This window comes from Sphaerodactylus townsendi, linkage group LG02 (assembly GCF_021028975.2).
Source record: "Sphaerodactylus townsendi isolate TG3544 linkage group LG02, MPM_Stown_v2.3, whole genome shotgun sequence".
Taxonomy (NCBI): Eukaryota; Metazoa; Chordata; class Lepidosauria; order Squamata; family Sphaerodactylidae; genus Sphaerodactylus; species Sphaerodactylus townsendi.
The window spans coordinates 115865389-115891542 of NC_059426.1; the positions used below are offsets into that span (position 1 = coordinate 115865389).

Sequence of the window (26154 nt, forward strand, 5' to 3'; positions counted from 1 at the left end):
TTCAAAGGACACAAGATATCACACCTTTACCATATGCAAAATTCTGCAATTGCAACCAACCCATGGGACAGCAACCTTAGAGGAGGTGAGAAGGAGGCAAAAAAATTTGGGCACTTAGAGTAGATTTAACAAAATCCCAAACCAACTAACAAGATCAGAGGAAACTAGAAACAATGGTAGAGTGAATTAATGTCTACAGCAGAGAATTCCAGTCCCTTCGCAACAGTGAACGAATACTGAGGGCTCAAAACCAGAGGTAAAGCTGGCCTCCCAGACTAAATCCAGCATGGCCTGTGACACAAACTGAACAACAAACTGAAAAAGCACATGGTAGTCTATCTTCTCTGAAGCCACAACAAGAACACTAACTATGTAGATCTACCTATTAATCCATGACTTTTTAGATAAAGAGCTATGATTTCCAGTTAACCAAAGTATGCTGTTGATTAGGCAAAAGATAACTTCTCAAGAGAATGCATGCCCCTTACACAAGTCAATCTGGATAACTCCATCTCCATTTTTTTTAAAACAGAAGTTTCAATAATTATAGTTTTAAATCATTATTCCTCATTCCCCATTTAAATTATTATTATTCCTCATTCAATAAGTCACATTGGAAAATCAAGTACATTGCCATAGGATCATCCAGGGGACCAGAAATAGACAACTGATATATGACTGAATTTGAAAAGAAATGTATTTTCATTCTTTAGACAACCCATAACTGTGTCTGATGATGGGAGAATATACTGGATAATGTATTTTTACTTTGAAGCAGGGATGTCTTTATTACGAGAGCTTTTAACATTTGGGCTGAATCCAAATACAATATAAAGTTTAATCTACACTGTAATAGAAGAAACTTTGGATACCATAGTTAAAATAATACCTTGGGAAGTTGACAACTCTGCTTAAGAAACTAAGAGATGCTACCTTAATCCTGGTATACCAGAAACAATGTTCATTAGAATAAGCTTTTTACAGTTAAGTGTTCCAAATTTGATTACTTTAAAAGGAAACCGTTTATTCTACAAAGTAACTTGGCTTCTACAGGCTATCCCTTTGGTGTTATTAGACTTTTTTAAGGAATAGTCTCCATATTCTACTTTCACGTTTCATTCAGAAGAGAATATTAACCCAATTAAGGGACAAAAGCTCTCTTCAAAGTTCTTAAATCGTCAAACTGATGCTGAGACTGAGGGACATGCTTCTCCACAGAATAATCACTTACCGGTACTGCAGCTCAATCAGGTGACTCTTAATATTGGCCAGTATACACAACAATGGAACACATGCAAGAATGTTATTAATTCTTCGAGCCAACTCATACAAATTGACTTTCAATCAGTTGATTTAACCACTATTATTGGCTACCAATAGTGTCAGGATCTAAGATAATTCATTTGATTTTTATACAACCTGCTCTCCCCTCAATACTGCTAAAAATGAAAGTCTTCTTACTGCCATATCAAATTGTTCCTTTACGAGTATTTCAGGAAACGACTGTCAAGCTACTTATTGCTGACAGAGGGTAAAACAGCCCTCTGTGACAGGAAATAGAAGGATGTGGTCAATAGAGAAACCAACTGATGACTCTAAACTTATGAAAAAGATAAGCAGCTCCAATTGTATGAATTATTTTCCTTCATCTCATAGGCCCCTTCCACACAGCAAATGTATAACAGGTTGCAGTCAGGATAAAGTAACCTGTTTTCCTGTTCACATGCATCCATGCAGGCAGCGATTGGAGCCCACGGAAACAATCTGGGTTGCTGTCGCACCTTTGCACAGAGATTAGTCTCTTTTATTATTTATTTCCCACCGACGCGTAGCTACACAGACATGCACAAATGAACCGCCACAGCCATGCTGATGTCTCACAAAATGACAATTTTCACCTAAATAGCTACGCAGATGCAAGCCACAAAAAATTTTTTTAAAGAAAAACAGAGGCGAATAAAGCACCTCCTGCCCGGTCGTTCATTTAAGGGGAGTAATGACTCTAATCCTATGGAGAAATCAAAATCCTTCAATGATGGGAGCAACTATTCTTCGCCTCTCACTAAGACTATAGACTCTAACCCTATGGAGAACTCAACATGAACCAATGATGGGAACAATCCTAAGAAGATTCAGTTTTGGATTAAAAAGAGGGTGGAATTTCAGAATAAGTTGTTACATAAGGTGACTGCCATTCGAAGAGAAATTAAGGATGAAATGCCACACAGCAGAGATGAAGGAGACCAGATGCCCTTTCAAGAAACTGCATAGCTGTGTTTTGTTTTGTTGTGGTCAAGAAAATAACAATAATGGGGTCTTATACAATTTTCTTATAGGATCAAAGGGCTTCCCCCCATGAGTATGCTTTTTAAAGTTATGTATTAAGTAGATTTTTATCTCTATTTGTATTTAAGTATGTTGTTTGCCCCATGTTGTTGGCCTTTTTGCAGTCAACTGCTTGTGATAAGGGTGAATGTAAAAGTATCTGGTTCAGGGTTATATTTCAGAAAAAAGTTGACCTTTGTGACTGAGGCTTCATTCTATCTGGACCTTGTTGAAGCTGTTTGTATTTTAAGGGGGACGAAGTTCAAAATGGAGAGGGGGAATTAATGTCAAGTCTGTCCTTCTTGGTTGTATATGACAGCAAGATGGCTTTTGGTGACTTTAAGAAATCTAGTTTGAAGGAAACCTAACGATAGGCAATTCTGAGCTAGGACATTGATTTCAATTCAGCTATTAGGCCAACTATGTTCAATAATGCTTATTCAAGTATTCTAGTAGATGTCTGTAATCCAAAATGTCAGCAATACAGCTATTATACATTCATACCCAAAAGATATTATAGAATGTTCTTTGTTTGGGTTCATCTGGTTACGTAACACTGTGAAGCTTGATTAAATGTACCACACTCTGTTAACTATACTAGAGATTAGAAATACATCTCTGCCACATCAGAGTGGTGGTGTTGGTAGTAGAGAAAATTCTCATAACGGGGACTGTACAAGTCACATTACAAATCAAAGCTACATTAAAAAGCAGTTGAGAGGCAGAAACTGAATCATCCACTTAACTATCCACAGCAATCAGAGCAGCAGCATGCAGATCACCTCAAAAAATCCGTAGTTTTAAATGTTGAAATTTAAAGGAGGAAGGAGTTGAACTTTCAACACATGTATTAAAAAGCAAATACAGGATATAGCAACTGTCATTTCATCCATCTTCTGTCATCTACTTGCCAGAAATACCCAGTCCTCATCTCAGTTCTTTCTTCACTGACCACAGACTAGAGATTTCCCACCATCAAGCAAAAAGACAAGAAACTACACAACCAAAAGAAGGTGCCATTGCTGCAGTATCTGGCACACGGGTCATTGGCAGTGCAGAATATTCTGAACATTTCACTTCACTTTGCTATTGGTTTATTTTTCCCTGTGTTATATTGATATTCAGTGGCAAATGTTAGTGTTATAGTTATCAGTTATCAGTTTACAGTTCAAGTGTCCAGGAAGCAACCTTCAGAGAACAATAGTGAAAGCGTAAGATACATACAGATATAAATGCAAACCTCATTCTGAGCATTCATTCATGCCTCCTGCTTCAACACAGCACTCTCATGATTATTAACTTAATTGTCCCTCTCTGAGATTAACCAAGTGAGCCTGTAGATCATAAACAGTTAGGCAACAAATGTGCGGCAGACAAATGAGACAAACCAGGAATGTCTGCTCTATGAAGCACCAAGACACAACAAATCCAAAACACTTACAACTACTCAGAAAGTAAGGATTCTGACATGATTGGCTAAGTAGCAGCTGCCAGGTACATTTTCGGTAGCCTCACTGAACAAAGCCAATATTTTGTTCAATTTCACTGGTAATTTTTTAAATACAATTCTAACAATACAAATTAAATGTTCTGCTTCCAGGCCTTGAATGCTTATACTAAACATATATAATTTGATGCATTTTGTGTTTTACAGCTTACTTCTGAAAGGCATTTTCATCTTTCTAAAAAGGAAATAGGTTTCCTTGCATTATATTGTGAACAAAAACATATTCTTCCTATAAAGGTTGATAGCAGACATACTCCTCTAAGAGAGAGATATAGCTTAAAATCTATCACCAAAATTTTGAGAGTAAAAAACATCCTCTACAACATTTTCAAAAGTTTTCCTTATGCACTGATACAATTCTTATCTCACCTTCCCCAAAGCAACGGAATCCTAAAAGTATATCACATGTTATTGGCACATCATATTCTACAAATGAATTACATAAGCTAAGTATATGAAGTTATTTTTGTCTAATTTATTCTGGCTACAGTGACTTTATAACCACAAGCCCCAACTGAGGAACAGTGGAGGAATTTTGTTTCTGCCACATTCCCAGTGTAATCCTAAGAGTGTTGACCACATCATCTTAAGATCCATAGTAGAATTCTGACTAGATGTGCTTAGAACTGCCCTCTCATTTGGCCATGAGAGGTAAGGGACTGTTCTGCTGATTGGTCAGCACTCCTGTTAATGCCCCAGTGGATCTCTGGAATGAGGAAATGACCCAAGCAGCTGACACAATCATTCCTAGGTGCCCCCTCACTCATCTGACAACCCAGGCAGCCCCTTATTTTACTGAGGGGTTGTGGATGAGGAAAGCTCTAGGGAGAAGTGACAGTGGAGAAAGACTCAAGACAAATCAGGCAAGGCATGGGCTAGAGCTCATTTTAAAGCCTATTCCGTGGTGCTGATGGTAGCAAAGAAGCAATATTTCTCTGTCACTGTAGCATCCACACAGTGTAGACCTTCAGAACTCTGCCAAGTGGTCAGGGACCAATTGGGTTTCAGCTGACAGGAGGAGGTGGACTTCTCTGCAGCCCACTGCAATCATTTTGCTAAGCACTTTTCAGACAAAATCTCCTGCATCCATTCCAACCTGAACTCTACATTAGCAGTGACAGGAGCAGATGATCCCAGGGTGCTGATTTGTCTAGCTGTGTGAGACACCTTTCAGTTTGTTCAGATTTAAAAGATTACTGAAAGTTTGAGGCCTAGCCCTTGCTTGTATGACCCTTGTCTTCCAGCTGCTTAAGTCTGTGGAACAGACTGGATCTACAGGACAGTACATGCAACCTCAGAGAAGCAGTGGCTGCCCCTGCCATCAAGCAGGCAGTAGTGTCCATTTCTAAAGAAACCTAATGTGGATACACTAGTTATTCAACAACCATACAGTCTCAAAGATGACTTAAGAAAGATGACTGAACAAGCGGTGACTGAGCAACCTCAGGGACTCCAGAATGAGACAAATTGTTAGGATCAGTCCTAACCTTGTTTCAGGCCAGGTTATGAGACTAGGATTGCCTTGGCTGCCTGCTAGATAACCTGTGATGGAAACTGGAAAGGGGTAGTGGGTCACTGTTAGGTCTTCTGGACCTTTTGGTGGTTTCTGATACTATCAATTATGGAATCCTTCTGGACTGCATTTTCAGATTAGGACTGACAGGCACTGTGCTGCAGTGATTTCAGTCCCACCTTACAGGTAGGTTTCAGAGTGTGCTGCTGGGGCACTGCTGCTCTACCCCTTGTTTTCTAAACAGAGGCCCTTTCCCCACTTACCTTAAGCCCCGCGCTACTCTCCTCAAGTAGCGTGGGGTCCAGATGCACTCACCACCTCAGGGGCGGCGAGAACGCAGCCGCCCTGACGCTGCCTCTCTCGCGCCCCCTCAGCGTGTGTAATTCCTGGCGCCTTTTGAAATGGGGCGCGTGCCAGGAATTGCCGGGGCGCATGCCAGGAATTGCGCACGCTGGGAATTGCACGCAGCAACCCTCGGAGAAAGGTGAGTGGGGAAAGGGCCACAGTCTACAAAATTCTATTTTGACACTATGCTTTTCAGCACTTTTCAGCACAGTTGTAAAGCTGCTGGGAGAGGTCATCTGGAGATCTGGGCTGGGCTACCATCAACATGCAGATGACACTCAGCTTTCTCTCACATTTCCAGCAGATTCCAAGAAAGATGTGGAAAATTTAAACAGGTGCCTGAAGGCAATTTTGGAAAGGACAGGAGCTAACAAGCTGAAACTTATTTGCAAAAAATGTAGATGCTACTACCGGGGAAGGTTTCATATCTCCTGGTGTGAATGCAGCACACTACACCTACAGGAGAAGGTTCATATCTTGGGAGTGGCACTAGACCTGGGTGTTCTGTTGGGTAAACAGATTACATCAGTGACCAGGGGTGCTTTCACCAGTTGCAGCCCTTCCTGGTCACTCACTTTGAGAGGCCCTGCTTTGAGTATCCCTGACATCTGAGGTTAGATGGGAGGCAGCCCAAAAAAGGGTCTGCTTGGTAGATGTGCTAAAACACTAGAACTCCCTCCCCAGGAGGTTTATCTGTCTCCCTCTATCATTGTCTTCTGCCAGTGGGTGGAGAGTTTGGCATGGTGCTCCCCCACTAACTGTTACTAGTGTTTCCCCACTAACTCCTCCCTGGTTGAGTTACGTGTGTTTATGTTTTATTGAATTTGTTTGAGAATTCAAGAAGTGACCAAAGTAGAATTCAACAGAACACAACTTGTTTTGAACAGTGAGATCAACCATTTCTGGAAAAACGATGAATGACAGAATGAGAGTGAACTGCATTTACCCATGGTGCTGTAGAAGAAAGGCTTCCCGAATACACAGGATAAAAATTAAGCAACACCCAGCATAAGTGTCAACAGTCATATCCATCTTCACAAAACAGGTTCCCTTTAATGCACTGGCATAAGAGAAGCATACCATGTTAATTTATTTTGTTCACGCTGGTGACACCTAAGTTCCACCAAGAATGCAGCCCCATACAAAAAATACTAAACAGATCTTGGATGAGCCAAGACTTTGCATACTCATTATTTGCGTCCCTACCAAACTTATTTTTAAGATGTTCTTGTCAAGGCCTGCCTCGCAGTCTTTCCATGTTCCCGGAAAACGTTGGCAGCTGGTAGCTCTTACTTGACATGTTTGGCTTACTGAGTGCTATGGTTTCAGCATCTGGGAATGTTGCTATCTCATCTTCTGACCTTGGGGACAGTTATGTCTGGCAGAGGTTCCACCTTTGCCTGGAGACGTAGGGAGGGGGGTGAGGTTCAGCTCAGCTTTATATTTTTTGCTAAGCTTTTTGGTGGTAGCCATTCCTGGCAACAGCCAGTTGTGTGACCATCACAATTTCTCAATAAGCACAGATTTCGCTAACTCTCAAGCCTGACTTATTGCTGAAGAGTGGAGGCACAACAGTTCTTGACATAGCTTCATCTGAATTAACTATTCTCTTTTGAAATTTAAAAAGTAACATGGGGATTTGACAAGACCTTCCTAAAAGACAAATTGCTTCCTGCTGTGTGTATAAATTCCTTTTATTTAGTACACTTGTTTACAACTCTTCTTCCAAAGAATTCAGGATAGTATATGTCCTTCCTGCCAACACATATCTTCACAAAAGTTCTGAGAGTTTGATGCAAAATTGTTTATAGGGCTGAGTAGAGATTTGAATTCAGGTCTTCGGCTCTAAGTCTGGCACTAAGCCCAGTACTGATTGCTATACATTTTATAAAACTGTTCATTGGTTTAGCAAGCTGCTTCAAGCAACTTTGAAATAATTCTGGTGAGCACATGATGTCAGATCCTTGAAACCTTTTAATGGCAGATGTCAACAAAATTTTTGAAGACCGACTTAATATATCACCATTTCTGGTCAAAAGCATATCCCACGGCAGCTTTGAAAATCAAGGTGTTGTGTGGCTTCATTCAATTAAATCAAAATGAATCTAGTGGAAGGCAGAGGAAGATGAAAAGAAACCTTTACCTGCTACTTCCACTATCTGATGCCTAGCGATGTCATAGTATGGGTCATCCCACCGCAGGTGAGTAGCAGAATCAGGGGAGCTCTTGGAGTCATCTAAACCAAAAGGAAAAAAATGCAATTAACAAAAAAATCCTCACAATCTCAAGCAGCTGAAATTAGAAATAGAAGTACAGACAAAGGAGCAGGTAACTGATGGATGTAGAGGAAAAACTGATGCACAGTATCTGAGCAGATTTTATCCAACCTCAAAAAAGACAACTGCATGCATTCACAGCATTTGTTTGAGCATATCAGTTAATTCATTTGATTTATGAATACCAGCAGTGGAAAGTGATCAGTTAAAATTCTCCCTTACATAATTCCTAACTCAGCAAATAAATAGACTATATCCTGCTATATACTTTGTACACTACAACAGATACTTCTCTGGCACATTTCTGTGGCACCAACTGCGTTTAGAAACATGCAGATCCTACATCTCAGCATTAGATTTGGGGGAAGGGGGAAACAGATTTTCATGCATCACCTTAAAACAAGGGTAGGGAACCTGCGGCTTGAGAGCCACATGCGGCTCTTCTGCCCTTGCACTGTGGCTCCACGAGCCGAGCCACCGGCCCCATCCTTGCCCGCCCTGCAGACAGCAGGGTGGGCGCACCAACTGCCCACGGTCGGCTGGGCCACGCCATGGGCTTCCCCTCTCGCCCGCCCCATTGGAGCGGGGCGGGCGCTTTCCCGGCGGCTGGCGAGGCCAAGCCGCCAGCTTCATCCTTGCCCGCCCTGCAGGCAGCAGGGCGGGCGCATCCATGCGCTTCTCAGAATGAGTGGAGTAAAAGGTTTAAAAAACCCTATATATATAGTATTATCTTTATTTTAAATGTCAAAAATTATTTGCGGCTCCAAGTGTTTTCTTTTCCCGTGGAAAACGGGTCCAAATGGCTCTTTGAGTGTTAAAGGTTCCCTACCCCTGCCTTAAAAGGTGTTGAAATGTTAACTACTGTAGGACATAAATGCTGTTCTGAACAGGTACATTCTTCTTTCCTGCTTTGTCACCAGCGAAAGTACACACCTTTGGGGAAAATGGGTGTTTCATCTGCTGGCCAGTTCTTATCATCTAGAGATGCCAACTTGAGCTGATTAAGAGATTCATTGGTGTCCTCCAGACTCGGGTCTTCCTGCAGATCTGGAAACTGGTCCATGCTCCTTAAACTTTAGCAGCAGGTCCTAGAAAGAACACTGTAGGGCAAGATTAACAGATCAATAAACACATAGCTCTTTTCAATGATCTTCCCCAAAGCCACGCTTTCAAAAAGCTAAAGATGTCCTGCTCAGCAAATTCTTTTGCCATAGGCTACAGACAATAAATGTGAGAGCAACTGCTAGATGTATTCCACCCCTTTCTTCCCCTGTGCAGATGTAGCCTTGTTACCTTCCATCAGCAGCATTCAGTTGTTTGGGGAAGTGCACACTATATTTCTATATTCAATTCTTGCCCACCTTGGCATATAAGCAGCTAGCCAAAGGGAACTGCATAACATAAGTGGATCTCTGAAGTAGTGAATTCTTCAGTGATGGAGGGAGTAATTCAATTGACTGTGAAGGAAGCAGTAGTCAGACCTTTTTTAAAAAAAAGTCCTCCTTAGACCTGGAATATTTTAATAATTATCACGAAGTTGCAAATATCCCCATTTGTTGTTGTTGTTGCTACTGGTGCTTCTTGGAGGAGGAGGAGGAGGAGGAGGAGGAGGAGGAGGAGGAGGAGGAGGATTAACGAACTGAAAATATTTTTCAGTTCGTTAATCTGGATCCCATATTTACAACTATGTCTATTCCGAAGAAGAAGAGTTTGGATTTATACCCCTCCCTTTCTCTCCTGCAGGAGACTCAAAGGGGCTTACAATCTCCTTGCCCTTCCCCCCTCACAACAAACACCCTGTGAGGTAGGTGGGGCTGAGAGAGCTCCGAGAAGCTGCAACTTGCCCAAGGTCACCCAGCTGGCGTGTGTGGGAGTGTACAGGCTAATCTGAATTCCCCAGATAAGCCTCCACAGCTCAGGCGGCAGAGCTGGGAATCAAACCCGGTTCTTCCAGATTAGATACACGAGCTCTTAACCTCCTACACCACTTCTGCAGTAACATATATTGACTATACAGCTCCAGGCTTTCTTGGAGGAAAATGATTATCTGGACATATCTGTTCAGGATTCAAGTCTGGCTAAGGGGCCAATCTTCACCAATGAAAAGGACACACCTGTCTTGATTTACCTGGATCTTTACATGCCATACCAAAAACAGTTTTATTCTTCAGACCCCTCAGAATCCATCTGTAAGCCACCTACCCACACTGCATATTTTTATGTTGATGTTTCAGGCTCATTTTAATTTCCTAAAGCTACCTAATCTGACTTGTTTATTTAATGAGAAGTTTGATTGAAGTTTTTAATACTCTTGGTTGGTGTTATGATTTTCATAGTTTTTATTCAATAGTGCTGTAAGCCCAGTGAAGACATGTGATATAAAGCACACAAATACACATCAAAATGGCAGGGCCTACCCAACACATTGATTGTAACTGCTCTTGTTTCCTGTATTCCCTGGCACAGTGGGCAAAATGCCCAGCAGCTTTCATAGCAAAGTTTTACCCAGGAACAATTCCCAGGCATTTATTTCCACACAAGTGGACTAGGCTAAAAGCGGTGAAATTCTTAAAGAGTCACCAGAGACCTAGTGCAGAATTCTGAGGTGGCAAATTCTCCAGACTCCTCACTGCTCTAGGATGTAGGCAGTATTTGGGGAACGGTCTTACATTATTACAAGAGGGAAAGTAGTATGATGAGAGGAAGGAATAAAAAGCAGTTCAAGGGAGGAACTTGAACACAATTCATATTTATACCAGTACTCATTGACCTTCTCCACAAATGATTGTGACCATTCTTTTAAGATTAACAGTTTCAGAATTCTGAATATTCACTGAAACATAATGCATTCATCACTGGAGTTAATACTATACTACTTCTGCAAATAAGTAATAAAATATGAGGTCACTATATGAGGTCACAAGAGACTAAACACGATTTCTATAATGAAACAGATAAACAAAAGATGAATCTTCCAGACAACAATTGTAAAACAACAGCTTTCTAAGTAGCATAAAGACATCATGGATGAGCCAATGCTACAGCCAGTATTACAGGTTAATACTAACAGTACCAAAAAGGAACACACAAGAAAAATGCACTGAACCTTGTTCATGCTTCAATAAGACAAATCAGGGTATTTCCCTGAACCTTTGGGTTCTTGCCAAACTCTCCTGAGATTTTCAAGGATTCATGATTTGCTCAAGACCACTATAGATCACCTTCAAAACTTACACAAAGTCTGTCATTGTCTTTAATCCACAGATGGCTGCAACACGATTGCGCAGCAAGTGAAATAGCATTCCTGTAAGCAGAACGAATGTGACTTATATGGGCAGGAAGTAATCAAGGCAGATCAGAAAGTATGAAGGATCTGGCACATCTGCAAAAGGAAATTCTTTGCTTCTATCCAAAGGTTGGAGGAGATGATTGACTTCATCAGGGACAAACAAAGAAGGCATTTTGCTCCTTTGAATTATTAGCTAATGCTGGAATCATACATTGCAGCCGACCACCTTCCCTTACTGGGTTTCTATGGAAAACCTAATCAGCATTCACAGTGACTCATTCCTAAGTCCGTATACAATAGCCTGTTTTCACAATTTCCTAATATATGCGTATACATAAACATACTTCCACTTAATGGTTCTCAATTCTCAACTCCTTGGCAGCAAAAAGATCATAACAGTCCTTGGGGACTACTACTTATCCAGATCTGTACCAACAGAGCCCATAAAGAGAAAGATATGGGCTTCAAGCCCACAAGACTTCCTAGCAAGAAAATAAATCACTTCAGCTTCCCATAAAGTGAAAGGATCTTGTTTACCCATACTTACAGATGAGCATGGAAAGGGCCAACTATTCAATTATGTCAATGACCTATGTGAAGAATTTGGGGGGGGGGGGGGGGGGGAAAAATTCAAACAAAAAAATCTGGCCCCCAGATGCTTCTTTTCTGATGGAAAAATCTGTGAACTTTGAGAAATACCCCAAAAACGCTACTATGAATTTTTTTCCCTTCTGGAAGGAGAAAAAGTGTGTGTTTTTTGTTTTTCAGAAACAGCCATACACACCAAAAATGTATCACACTGAAAAGTTTGAGGACTTTTCCAGATTTTTAATTAGAACTAGGAACACTTTACAAACTCCTTTGAAACATGCTTCTCTCTTTGTATGAAGGAAGTGTGCTAAGATAGCATTAGGTACCCCACTTTCCACCTTTCTCACGTATTAGTTCTCCAGCAGCCCAATCCAGAGGGGACTGCTGGACTCCCCTTAGGAGGTGACACAGCCCTGCACCAATGTGTTTGCCCCCTCTGCCAGCACAAGGGGCAAATGTGCCAGTGGAGGGGGTGCATGTCCCTCAACCCTACCATTGCAAAAGCCGGAAGTCCTAGTCATGGTGGAGCTGTACAGGCATACAGAACAAGCGCTGGCATAGGGGTGGGGTGGACCAGGGCATTCACAAGGGCATAGCCAGCATGACTTGGCTCCCACCCAGGTTTGTGGCCAGTTGCACCAGTTGTGAGATAGGTGACACTGAGAGAGTTCTGAACGAACCATGACTAGCCCAAGATCACCTAGCAGGAATGTAGCAGTGGGGAAACAAATAATAAAAGTACCAAAACAGGAGCTCTCAAATATCTTCTGAACAGTTAAGTTTTTTAATGAATTTGTTAAAAAAACTATTAAGATGGATTTGTTTCCTAAAGGAGGCATTTCATAACTTTAGTATCATAATGCAAATGACAAAATTCCTTTAAAAGATGGCACCAGGAACAAAAAGGACGGGCAGGGGAAAGATGATCATTAAGCTCAAGTTTTAATGGGGTGGAAGTTAGTCAAATCAGAAAGGTTACAACTTCTTTTGGGTAAGCTCTAGATTGGATTTCCTCACAGTGCAGGGGGTTGGACTAGATGTCCTATTAAGACCCCCTGGAACTGTATAGTTTCATGGTTCTGTATCATTAATATTCCTGCTGACTTAATACAGAAGCACCTACTACAGCTATTTGCTGTGTTGATAATCAAATTCTTTCTCCATATAATACTAGATGTTGTCGGACATCACAGCCACACACAATGAGCAAAAGAGGAAAACAGAACAACTGAGCCCAAGCCCCTCCTTCACATTCTCTTATCCCAACCTGAACTACCAGTTTAAGCCAAACATCATACAGTAGAACTTCCTGAACTCTAAAGACCAAATCAGGTGATGGACCTAGAAAATACCACACCTTGCTTCCTGCTACATATTAACCTGGCTCCTCTGGGTCTGCTCCTGCTGACTCAGCCTACACTGTAAACTCAAGAGGTGCCACAGAATATTCAAACACTGGAAATAAAATGTCACTCCACATTTGTTAAAATCATATCTACTGCTCCAGTGATGTTTCTTGTCTCCTGTTTGTTCCCCTTAATACCCATGGACACAAAAATAATTGTACAAAGAAGATTGCCAGTGACATAATTTAAATCAAAGCGATTCAGGTTACACTGATGCAGTTTTCCGAGCATGATACACATGCTACCAAATTCTCTTACACATATCTCAGTACAGAAATGGTCATCAAACACATTTCTATCCTATTTTCTATTTCAGCAGGTTCCTCAGAAGCTAAATAGGATGCTCCCTTAAAATGGGTCATTCTAATTTCATTTGATGCAAACAGTAGACAGGAATTTATTTCTTTTGAACAAGTTTCGTCATATTTGGTATATAACAGGGAGTAGTTTTCACGCTGGGGCTTTATCCTGTTCTGCTTCCTCCTTCAGGGATTTATACCAAAAATCCACTAGGGACATGAAAACTACATTGATGATCTCATGGCACAGCAAAAAAAAAGCCTTTATATAGCAGCTTCAAAAATTTGCAGTACGACATTTATCACAGAAGCATTAATCGAGAAAGGCTGCTGATAAAGAGAGCTGCCTTAAAGCATCAATATGACGGGGACATTTAGACGGCAATACATACTTAGGGTTGCCAAAATGCCAAATCCATGCTTTGACAAGGGTTTTGTAACCTCAGGAACTGCAAAAGAGGGGGAACGGGGGGGGGGGGGGGCTGTCTACTAGGTACTCTTTCACCCCACACCTCAACTGAACAAACCTTAACGTGCACACATTCTTTTCTGTACTGTTTATAAGCCACATATTGTACCTCTTTCCAAGAGCGCACACGACTGCTGCTTGAGTACGGCCCCGCCCCGGTGTCAGGGTGTGCACCTGGCAACCTCCCCGAGTGAAACGACATCTACTGATGCGCCAGGACAAAAGCAGAACCTGAACCCAACTGTGCTTTCGGGCCCGGCCGTCCAGGCAGCAACCCTAACTCTGGACCAAATGCTCCAGGCGGGACCAACCCGACAAAGACCCCGCAGAGCCTTGCCCCGACGCATGCGCCCTTCTCTTCTCTCCTCCTGTCCTCGAACCTCCCTCCAGGCGCCGCTGTGGACCCGAAAGCAGGTTACCTGGAAAGGGGCGCTCGCCTGTCTAGTGCAATCAGTACGATATCCCGAGGCTGATAAGGCGCCACCAACACGATGCGTTCCTCCGCTCGTCAGCAGTCGCTCCCGCCTGTCAACGCTCCTCGGAAACATCCGCCTCTGACCCGGAAAGCCAGCTAGTCTCTATAGAAACACCTTCCCGCCTCCATTCGACGACGAATGTGGAAAGGGAAAAACAATCCGGCTGAATCCGAGACGCGCTGCGTGAGCCGTTCCGCGTCGTCAGGACCGACTGATCGCCTGGATGGAGCTCGGATCATATGGCCGACACCTCCACACACCCGCACCCTCGGAGCTGAGGAAGTGGCCCTTCTCGTGTTTCTGATGGCCCTTCTCATCCCCGCCCCCTCCCCCCGCCCGCTTTCCGCAGCTCTCTTTGTGGTTGGCTCTGTGCTTCCGAGGGCAATCCGATGCTGTGTCTTTCCTTCATTTTATCATCACAACAACGTTGTAAGGTAGATTAGGTTGAAAATGTGTGCTGGACCATGGCTGCCCAGTGAGTACCTAACAAAATGTGGTCTTCCAGATCCTTGTCCAACAGAAGCTGGAGTTCACAGATCGTCGCCTAACGCTTTAACTGCTAATGTTGGGCTCCATAAGACTTCATGACTCGGTAGGGAAGAATGGAGGAAAGCAGCAGGAACCAAAGTTCTCTGTTCTCTGTGGTGATTCAATGTATAGGGATCTTGAAACCTGATTTTATCTTATTGCTTTCTTGGGTGCTTCCCTAAGTGAGCCAGTTGCCACTTAGAAGGTGGTTTGAAGGTCAGGTTTACCATGCATTTCACTTACCAAACTTTGGCTATGTTCAGATTGATCATTTATGGCAGGGGTGTCAAATTCAATCGCACAGGGGGCCAAAACTCAAAGTACACTTTAGATTGGGGGCTGAACAGGATAACCATTTATTGCCAGGCATGCAAACCCCCTCTGCCCCATGGAGAAGGCAGCTGCCTGCTCTGTTGGGCAGAGGGAATGGCGGCGGCAGCCTGCCTGGTGCTGCCGCTCTTGCGTCGCACAAGCTGGCAACACCATGCTTGCAAACCCTCTCTGCCCCATTGGACAGAGAGGGGACTTGCCTGCCTGGTGCTGCTGCTCTTGCGCAGCGCAAGCCGGGAACACCGGCCATGCAAACCCCCTTTGCCCAACAGAGAAGGCAGCTGCCTGCTCCATTGGGCAGAGGGGGCGGCAGTGTCAGGCATGCAAACCCTCTGCCCCACAGAGAGGGCAGCTGTTCCACCTGCTCCGTTGGGCAGAGGGGACGGCAGCACCAGGTATGCAAACCCCCTCTGCCACATGGGGAAGGCAGCCGCCTGTTCTGTTGAGCAGAGGGGACGGTGGCGGCGGCCTGCCTGGTGCTGCCGCTCTCATGCCGCGCAAGCTGGCGACACCATGCTTGCAAACCCTCTCTGCCCCACGGAAAAGGCAGCTTCCTGCTCCATTGGGCAGAGAGGGGACTTGCCTGCCTGCCGCTGCTGCTCTTACGCTGCGCGAGCCGGGAACACCGGGCATGCAAACCCTCTCTTCCCCATGGAGAAGGCAGCTGCTTGCTTCATTGGGCAGAGAGGGGGCGGCAGCGGCAGCCTTCAGTGCTGCCGGCTCTTGTGCTGCGTGAGCCGGTTGCACTGGGCATTCAAACCCTCTCTGCCCCACAGAGAAGGCAGCCGCCTGCTCCGTTGGGCGGAGAGGGGACGGCAGCAGCAGCCTGACTGGTGCTGCCAGCAGCACTAGGCATGCAAACCCCCTCTGCCCTACGAAGAGCAGCAGCTTCTGTTCATCCCACATGGCAGCCTACCCTGCAGGTATGCATAGAAGTCAGAGCAGGACTCCCCTGGCGCAAAGCTGAATCTGGACCTCCCATCCGCCCCTTCTACTCCGCCACCTTACCCAAAGCGTGACCGAGAGATGGGGCGACTCTTGCAAAAAACTCATTCAAAGCACCAGGCAAAAAACCCACACCAACTTCTGCCCGCAAGGAGATGCCACTGGACTTGGAGGCGGGGAGTTTGCAAGTTTGGGTGGAGTGAACGAGGAGGGCTTGCCCTTCTTTTGGCTTGGAGTTCTGTAACTCATGGCCCCCTTTTTTGCATGGATTACAGGGCTGGGGGCGAGTGTTTGCAATGGGTCAGCTCTCTTGCAAGGAGAGAGGAGATTATTTTCCCTTCTCCTTTTGGGTGCATGCAACCTTTGGGGAGGAGTGAGGCATTACTTACTACAAGGATTGCAAAGTTTGCATGCAAATCACGGTTCCCCTTGGGAGAGAGGGGGATCTCTCCAGCCAGCCTGGCCTTTTGCCACAAATGCGGGGTTAAAACACAAAAAGCTGCAGAACCCAGAAAGGGAAACTGGAGGCCCCAAGTTTGCAACCCCAGAAGGGCTCAGTTGGAGCTGCTCTTCAAATGCCAAGGAACCCTCTCCTAATAAATACACTGAGTGTCACCCTGTAGCCCGATACTCTCTGCAGTCCCCAGAGCAGGTTTGCTGCCAGAGAAGCCCCAAAGGGCAGCAGCTGGGACCCTGGGGAGGGGCAGCCAGGCCCAAAATGGAGCCAGAGCAGCCCCGAAGAGGGGAAGCCTGCCTGCCCACCCCCCCCCCCCCCCCACGCCTGGCCTGCCTGCTTGGTGCTTACCAGATGCCTCCTCCTTCATCCCTCACTGCAGGCTGCAAGCTTCAGGCTCCTGCTGTTGGTTTGGATGGGTACAAGAGGCTCCCTTGGCTGCAGCCTTCCCCCACCCACTGCTCTTCCCCAGGTCCAACACCACCCCTCCCCCACGGCTCCAGGCCTGCGGGCCAGACAATGGGGTGTTAAGTGTGTGTTAACGAGGGCCAGATAGAATTATACAGAGGGCCTGATTTGGCCCGAGGGCCGTGAATTTGACACATTTTATTTATTTTATTTATTTATTCCACTTTTATACCGCCCTCCCCCAAAGGGCTCAGGGCGGTTTACAACATAAATATGGCAAGTGGATAAACAGGATAAAATGCTAAAAATTTATACCAGTTAAAATGCAGCGCTCCAAATTCATAAATATTTAAAACAGATGGCGTTCAACTATTAACCATTAACTCCTCTAACTCTGAGAGGGGAACAGCGGATCTCAGTTGTTAATGGGCACCTATCAGCAGCCGGCCTCCCCAAAAGCCCGGCGGAATAACTCGGTCTTACAGGCCCTGCGGAATTCATTTAGGTCCCGCAGGGCCCGGACAGCTGGAGGAAGAGCATTCCTCCAGGCATTCCACCGTAAAAGCCCTGGCCCTAGTGGAGGCCAGCTGCATCATAGAGGGGGTGGGGACCTCCAGTAAATTGGCCTCTGCCGAGCGCAGAGACCGACATGGGACATATGCACAGAGCATGGGAAATAAACATGAACTCAAACTCTTAACACAGCAAAACAAATACGATATAATAGGTATCACTGAAACCTGGTGGGATGAGTCTCATGACTAGAACATAAGAGTTGAAGGGTATAACCTATTTCAGAGCAACAGATCAAATAGGAAAGGAAGAGGAGCAGCATTATACATAAAAGATTATTACAGCTGCAAGCAGGTCCATGACTTAAATCCTGCAAGCCAGGTTGAGAGCATTTGCGTAAAAATTAAGGGGGAGAGAAACAGCACTGATCTCATTGCGGGCACCTATTATAGACCCCCCATGCCAGTCTGAAGAGATGGATGATGCATTCTTGGAACAGATGACCTAACTTTCAGAAAGGAAAAAAATCCATATTTATTTGTTTATTATTTAAATTTCTTATACCGCCCACCCCCGAAGGGCTCTGGGCATTGTACACAATACGTTAAAACTTACGAATAAAACCGGTAACCATAACATAAATTAATAAATACAAGTAAAACAGTACAAGATACTACAGATAGATAGATATTTATTACGGCCTTTTGGCCAGCCTAAAGATACTACAGAATTATTAAAAATATCAGATGGTGAAAAGCATGTCGATGGCTGGGTAGAGGTAAATCCAAGCGTGCTGGCTACAGACACTAATAGTTGAGCTACCTTTTTAAAGAAAGCTATTAAGCGCTTTATGGCCTGACCTGGATAGCCCAGGCTAGCCTGATCTCATTGATCTCAGAAGCTTAGCAGGATCAGCTCTGGTTAGTATTTGGATGAAAGGCCACCAAGGAAGTCTGAGGTTGTGATACAGAGGCAGGCAATGGCAAGCCATCTCTGAACGTCTCTTGCCTTGAAAACCCCACCAGGGATTGCCATAAGTCAATTGTGACTTGACCGACAGCAGAAACAAAACACCCTACTCATGCAGTTGATCTGATAAAAGATAATCTGTTAATCTTAAATAAAATAATCTGATGGTTGCTGGTCCACTAAACTCTAAGCCTCTCTGTACCTATCGGGCTCCAAGAAGGAGACTGCTCCTGAAGAGTTTCTGTTACTAAATTAATTCCTGAAGATTATTTGTGTTAGTCTTCAGGGGCAAAATAAAACAGAAGTTCAGTGGCACATTAAAGATCAATAATGTTTGCTCCTTTCTTTGTTAAGAAAATTCAAGTGGAACAAGATCTGTATTATAACATTAGTCTCCTTAGCGTATTAAGTAAGTTATACTCAAGACATCTGCTGGAGAAAATAAACGACTGGCTGGAAAGAGAAGATCTAATAGATATAGCGCAAGCTGGCTTCAGAGAGGGACGCTCCACTACTGAGCATTCCCTAATTATACAACATTTGATCGAAAAATATGCTGTAAGTGGTCCAACATCTCTATTTGCTGCATTCATTGATCTGAAGTCCGCTTTTGACTCCATCTCCAGACATAAGCTTTGGCAGAAATTAGAGGCATCTAGTATAGACAGGAGGCTTTACTTTTTAATACGCGCCCTGCATAACCAAGCAAAAATGAGAATTCGATGTAGTCCTAAAGGGCATCTCACTGACCCAATAAACATACACAAGGGTGTCAGGCTGGGATGCTTGTTAGCCCCCACTCTATTCAACTTTTTAATAAATGGGATCACAAAACAACTGAAAAATATTGACAGCCACCCACCCAAGTTGGCCTCACAGCATCTGGCGATACTTTTATATGCAGATGATATTGTGCTCCTGTCCAGAACATCAGTGGGACTTAGAAGAGCTCTCCTGAACTTCACAGAGTACTGTGAAAAGGAAGAACTGGTCATAAATTTTTCCAAAACAAAAATTATGAAATTTGGCAGTAAAACTAAAAAGAGAATTTGAAACAAAAAAGGCAACAAAATCGAACAGGTAAATATTTGGGAGTGGTAGTACAATCTTCCGGATCCAACAGTGAGCATTTAAAATTAGTAACAGAAGGGGCTGAAAGAACCATGCACGCTGTACGAAAATTCTTCTGTTCAAAGAGGGCTTTCTATGTTCCTGCAGAGCTAAAACTGTATCAGGCTAAAATCATTCCACAACTTATATATGGAGTATACTCAAATCAGTACATGACAAATATAAAGATCTTGGAGAGAACTCAAACGAAATTCTTAAGAGCTATCCTGCAAGTACCTCCGGAAGTGGCCAATGCCTTTTTAAGGCTAGAAGCCGGTTTAATGAGGATAGAAGATAGAATCTTCCTGCAAACAGCCTACTTAGGGTTGAAGGCACATAGTAATCAAAAAGGATTACGGCCACTTATTGTCAGTGACTCCTTTCAACCCAGATGGCTCCGGGCAGGGGCAAATCTAGGAAAACTGGAGCCCGGGGACAAAATCTGAGTTTGGTGCCCCCCCCACCCCAGGTATGGATGATCACCCTCGCCCACAGTGATTTTTTTCACCAGCTCACAAAACACCTCCCACCACCAGCAAAACATACATGGCTTTCTCCCCACCAACTCTCTTTCCTAATTGTGTCCTCACACCAACCCTATGAGGTAGGCTGCTAGCCTGAGAAACAGCTCCAAACCAGTGCAAGTGGAATTAACTTTTAAGCATTTAAATCTCTCACAAGTCACCCCCCTATCTGAAGGTTTACCAAGCAAACATCAGCATCATCTCTCACAAATCACCTCCTACCCCCAGCAAAACAGGCATGGCTCTCTCCCCACCACTTTCCTAATTGTGTCCTCACGCACCAGCCTCTGTGAGGGTAGAAGCTGCTAGCCTGAGAAACAGCTCCAAACCGAGGAGTGCAAGGGGGAATTAACTTTTAAGCACATGTAAAATCTCTCACAAGTCACCCCTATCTGAAGTTGTTTACCAAGCAAACATCAGCATCCCTCTCTGGACAAATCACCTCCTACCCCAGCAAAAGCAGGCATGGCTCTCTCCCCCACCACTTTCTCCTCTAATTGTGTCCTCCCACACCAACTCCTGGTGAGGAGTAGTAGCTGCTAGCCTGAGAAACAGCTCCAAGCCAGTGCATGGGGAATTAACTTTTAAGCATGTAAATCTCTCACAAAGTCACCCCCCATCTGAGAAGTTGTTTACTCAAGGCAAACATCAGCATCCTCTCTCCTGACAAATCACCTCCTACCCCAGCAAAACAGGCATGGCTCTCTCCCCACCACTTTCCTAATTGTGTCCTCCACACCAACTCCTGTGAGGTAGGCTGCTAGCCTGAGAAACAGCTCCAAGCCAGTGCAAAGGGAATTAACTTTTTTAAGCATGTAAAATCTCTCAAAAGTCACCCCCCATCTTGAAGGTTTTACCAAGCAAACATCAGCATCCCTCTCCTGACAAATCACCGCCTACGCCCAGCAAAACAGGCATGGCTCGCCACCACTTTCTCCCTAATTGTGTCCTCACACACCAACTCCTGTGAGGTAGGCTGCTAGCTTCTCCTGAGAAACAGCCTCCCAAGCCAGTGCAAGGGGGAATTAACTTTTAAGCAATGTAAATCTCTCACCAAGTCATCCCCCCATCTGAAGGTTTACCAAGCAAACATCAGGCATCCTCTCCTGACAAATCAACACCCTCCTACCCCCAGCAAAACAGGCGTGGCTCTCTCCACCACCACTTTCCTAATTGTGTCCCTCACACCAACCCTCTGTGAGGTAGGCTGCTAGCCTGAGAAACAGCTCCAAACCAGTGCAAGGGGAATTAACTTTTAAGCATGTCTGGAAATCTCTCACAAGTCACCCCCCCATCTGAAGGTTTTACCAAGCAAACATCAGCATCCTCTCCTGACAAAATCACCTCCTACCTCCCAGCAAAACAGGCATGGCTCTCTCCCCCCACCACTTTCCTAATTCACAGTGTCCTCACAATTCAACCCTGGTGGAGGTAGGCTTGCTAGCCTGAGAAACAGCTCCAAACCAGTGCAAGGGGAATTAACTTTTAAGCATGTAAATCTCTCACAAGTCACCCCCCCCCCCTTCCGAAGGCTTCTACTTCAAGCAGAACATCAGCATCCTCTCTGACAAATCACACCTCCTACTCCCCCAGCAAAACAGGCATGGCTCTCTCCCCACCACTTTCCCTAATCAGGTGTCCTCACACCAACTCCTGTGGGAGGTAGGCTGCTAGCCTGAGAAACAGCTCCAAGCCAGTGCATGGGGAATTAACTTTTAAGCATGTAAATCTCTCACAGAGTCACCCCCCCCATCCTAGAAGGAGTTTACCAGAAGCGAAACATCAGCATCCTCTCTGACAAATCACCTCCCTACCCCCCAGCAAAAGGAAACAGGCATTGGCTCTCTCCCCACCACTTTCCCTAATTGTGCCATCCTCCACACCAACCCCTGTGAGGTAGGCTGCTAGCCTGAGAAACAGCTCCAAGCCAGTGCAAGGGGAATTAACTTTTAAGCATGTAAATCTCTCAAAAGTCACCCCCCATCTGAAGGTTTACCAAGCAAACATCAGCATCCTCTCTGACAAATCACCTCCTACCCCCAGCAAAACAGGCATGGCTCCCCACCACTTTCCTAATTGTGTCCTCACACCAACCCTGTGAGGTAGGCTGCTAGCCTGAGAAACAGCTCCAAGCCAGTGCAAGGGGAATTAACTTTTAAGCATGTAAATCTCTCACAAGTCATCCCCCATCTGAAGGTTTACCAAGCAAACATCAGCATCCTCTCTGACAAATCACCTCCTACCCCCAGCAAAACAGGCGTGGCTCTCTCCCCACCACTTTCCTAATTGTGTCCTCACACCAACCCTGTGAGGTAGGCTGCTAGCCTGAGAAACAGCTCCAAACCAGTGCAAGGGGAATTAACTTTTAAGCATGTAAATCTCTCACAAGTCACCCCCCATCTGAAGGTTTACCAAGCAAACATCAGCATCCTCTCTGACAAATCACCTCCTACCCCCAGCAAAACAGGCATGGCTCTCTCCCCACCACTTTCCTAATCGTGTCCTCACACCAACCCTGTGAGGTAGGCTGCTAGCCTGAGAAAGAGCTCCAAGGCAGTGCAAGTGGGAATTAACTTTTAAGCATGTAAATCTCTCACATGTCACCCCCCATCTGAAGGTTTACCAAGCAAACGTCAGCATCATCTGCTGCTGCTTCTGGGCTCCCTGCTCAGCTTGCCTTTTCCTGTGCCTGCTGCCGGGGAGAAGGCTTCTGAGAAATGCCACACTTAATTTAAGGCAAATAAGGCATGCTGGGTTAGAGGGAGGGGAGGCGGAGCTCCCCAGTCCTGCTCCTGGGAGCCCAGTGGGACTTCTCCCCCGCCCCCTGGACACTCCAGGCCACCGTACAGAGTGGGCGGGGCTACGACAGGCACTGGGAGCTGCTTCAGTGCCTGCTTTCTAGGGCTTGCTCAATCCCTCCCTGTATAGGAGGATGTTTTGGCGCCCCCCACGTGACCTCAATCGATGCGCCCGGGGACAAGGGGTACCCCATGTCCCTAGGCAGGAACGCCAGTGGCTCCGGGAAGTCAATGAGAAGGCAACAAGGATGGGTTTATCACTTCTTGATTTAAAATCTCAACCCAAATTTACAGCAAAAAGCACTCTCAAGCAAAGGGTACAAGATATTTCCAGACAACAAGATTTGCTTAAGTATCCGGATTTTACGCTTGAAGCATCTCGCAGATACATACTGTCACCAGCCGCATATGTATCTAACATTAAAATACATACACTCAGAAGGGCGTTTATCCTGGTGAGATGTGCCTCGCTTCCGTCTGCAATCCTAGAAGGGAGATATAAGAAGATACCTAAAGAAAGGAGGATCTGTTCCTGCAAACTAGAAAAAATGGACACTACAGGCCACATCCTCCTTCGTTGCCCTGACTTCAGAGAAATAAGAGCCAAGATACTAGACCCAATATTAAATAACTTCAGGGGCTATCCGGAAAATGTATGCATAAGGAAGCTCCTGGAAGACAAAAATCCAAACTGGTCCAGACTGGTTGCCAAATTTTGTACATTTGTTATAAAGAAACACAGATTAATGAGCAGGCTACTAATATTATATTAGAGATACATATATATGAATGTATGGCTCACAATTATTATCAATTATTATCAATATTATTACTATTTTAATTTAGGATTGATGAAATGGGAGTGCAGACGGGCCAATAAGTAGGCAAGCCCACGCACATATGAATAATTTTAACTTGAGTGATTCGTTTTAATGCTCCACTTGCACTGGTTTGGATGCTGAGTTATGGATTGGATTTATTTTAATGCTAAGTTATGTATTGGATAAGTGAAACAAATTAGGCCTCAGTGTTGATTTTAGTGTATATCATATATTATAATTACGCTGGGAACTACAAGGTTGCGAGAATGTGTATAGAATTTGTTGGTCCCTGACTGTAGTTTGCTGGTCTTTGACTGTAATAAATTGAATTGGGGAAAAAATATAACATTTGGGTTGGGGGGGGGGGGGAGTCAAACCATATTGTAAATTAAGCTGTTTAGGCCGCAATTATAGCTAAGAAAGATGAATATACCTGGTTCTTAGGTTTTACAGAATCTTTTAAGGAAGTGAACATTTAAGGGAGAACAAAAGCTCAAAATGAAGATTTGCGTGCTGCCTTGTTCAGCTGCTGGATATAATGCATCTCTTGTTGGACTGGAGTATTTCAGGTGAGAGAATCAAACATCTGATGGCTTCATTCACATGCAATTAATGCAAAACCTTTCTATTTCCATTATGACTTTCATAGTAGGAAATAAAAGAAAGATAGAACTGAAAATATTTTGATAAAGAATTTCATATAATTGCTATATTTGCTTTTCCCTATAATTTTGAAATTATTACTCGATTGAGGGAATTATGGTCTAAAATATTTTTTGTTTCTTGCTAGCTCCACCTTTATTCTTTCTTAGACATACTAACTGTCATGGTCAGCCCATTTCTGGTTTGATCCTGCCTGCCATGTCTCCCAGCCAAGATGTGGGATCCTCTTTCTCTCCTCTTCCTCCCTTCCTCTTAATCACTGTGGTTGCACTTCCACTTGCCAGCTCATTAGACGCTTGCTGTTGTAGTTCCTGCAGCAGTGTGGAATGTAGGTTGTTTGGACCCCAGGGGAGGCTGCATTGTCTCTGGACCTTGGGACTGGTGGGGTGCCTTCCCCCTTGGGAACTTGTTATCAGGGGTGGTGTTGTGTGATGTGCGGTCATGATGGGGAGTATAATGGAGGACACTTTGTTACTTATGCTTTAGTTCTGGCAATAGAAGTCTAAATGTGTATTCCTGATCCTGTTTCATAATAAAGAAATCACAACAGTTTGCCAGAACTGATCAGTGCCCATCCTGCTGGAGTATGTGATCTGAGTGATAGCATGGCCAGCAATCCCAACACAGATGGGGGCACAACTCCACTACCAACCGAAGAGGGGGACAAGCGGTCCTGGAATGAGGAAGGAGGAAAGCCTTCCAAACCAGATATGGGAATGGGCGCAACAGTGGTCTCTACCCCTCACAAGACCTGGAGATGTGGATCTGAACTGTCTTCCATGACTCAGCATTTTTGCATCACCTCCAACCTAGCACGGGCCTCATGGCTGCCTGCTCCATCGAGGCACTGTTGGAAGGGCACATCTTGGAATGAAGCTGAACTCGCAGAGTTCAGAGAGTCCCACTGGTTAGCTGTTATGGATCAGGACCTCTGCCGTTTGGAGGCTGAAAATGAGACCCAGGGAAGTGAAATGGCCAAAATGCAGCTAGGTTTCAGAGAGGTCGCCTGGCAGTTTGAAGCACTGTGAGCCCAACCTCTCGGGGCTGGGGCCCAGTCCTAGTCTGCTGTTGGGCAACTCTGCACTGCCAGTTCCTGCTCCGCCCACAGGAACACCCCCAGCCATCCCCCCCTTGGGAACTGGTAGTCAGAGTAGTGTTGTGTGATGTGGGAGCATGACGTGGGGTATAATAGAAGGTGCTTTGATGCTTATGCTTTAGTTCTGGCAAAATGCTTATTCCTGATGCTGTTTCATAATAAAGAAATCATCTGAACCCTGAGTCTTGTTACTGAACCGTCTAGGGGCACAACACTAACTGGGGTGTGGGACAGTGGCTGGGGTCCCAGGAGGTGACAAATGCCTCAGACGGGAGTCTTTAGAGCACTCATAAGGAGAATAATAGGCTGTTCTAGTAATAGGCTGATTCAAAATCTTCCCTTTGTTCACTGGGTAAAGTACTTGAACATTTGTAGCTTAACATCAGTAGCTTTCAATAGATTATCCAGACCCATTTAAATTCAATTTCTAGCCTGGATTTGACAAGGGAACTGCCTCATCACCCTGATTTTCGCCTAAACCTCTTAGTAGTATTTGATG

General features: G+C 44.6%; 2 protein-coding genes across 4 annotated transcripts in view; one reads left to right on the top strand and one right to left on the bottom strand.

Moving 5' to 3' along the window:
• ARHGAP1 (Rho GTPase activating protein 1) overlaps positions 1-14779 on the bottom strand; it is a 37517-nt gene extending 22738 nt beyond the window's left edge. The window contains exons 1-3 of one of the 3 annotated variants that reach the window (XM_048483791.1): positions 14440-14779; positions 8900-9066; positions 7834-7926 (exon numbers count right to left, since the gene is read on the bottom strand). In XM_048483791.1, coding sequence (XP_048339748.1) covers positions 7834-7926; positions 8900-9029 — 223 coding nt within the window. In that variant the 5' untranslated portion in view covers positions 9030-9066; positions 14440-14779. Of the gene's footprint in view, positions 1-7833; positions 7927-8899; positions 9067-14129; positions 14352-14439 lie in introns of those variants that run through there. The other 2 variants (XM_048483793.1, XM_048483792.1) reach the window with 2 other exon arrangements.
• A 152-nt stretch (positions 14780-14931) lies between these two features.
• The window catches only part of F2 (coagulation factor II, thrombin), a 47960-nt gene continuing 36737 nt past the window's right edge, over positions 14932-26154 (top strand). The window contains exon 1 of the mRNA XM_048487023.1: positions 14932-14971. Coding sequence (XP_048342980.1) covers positions 14947-14971 — 25 coding nt within the window. The 5' untranslated portion in view covers positions 14932-14946. The remainder of the gene's footprint in view (positions 14972-26154) is intronic.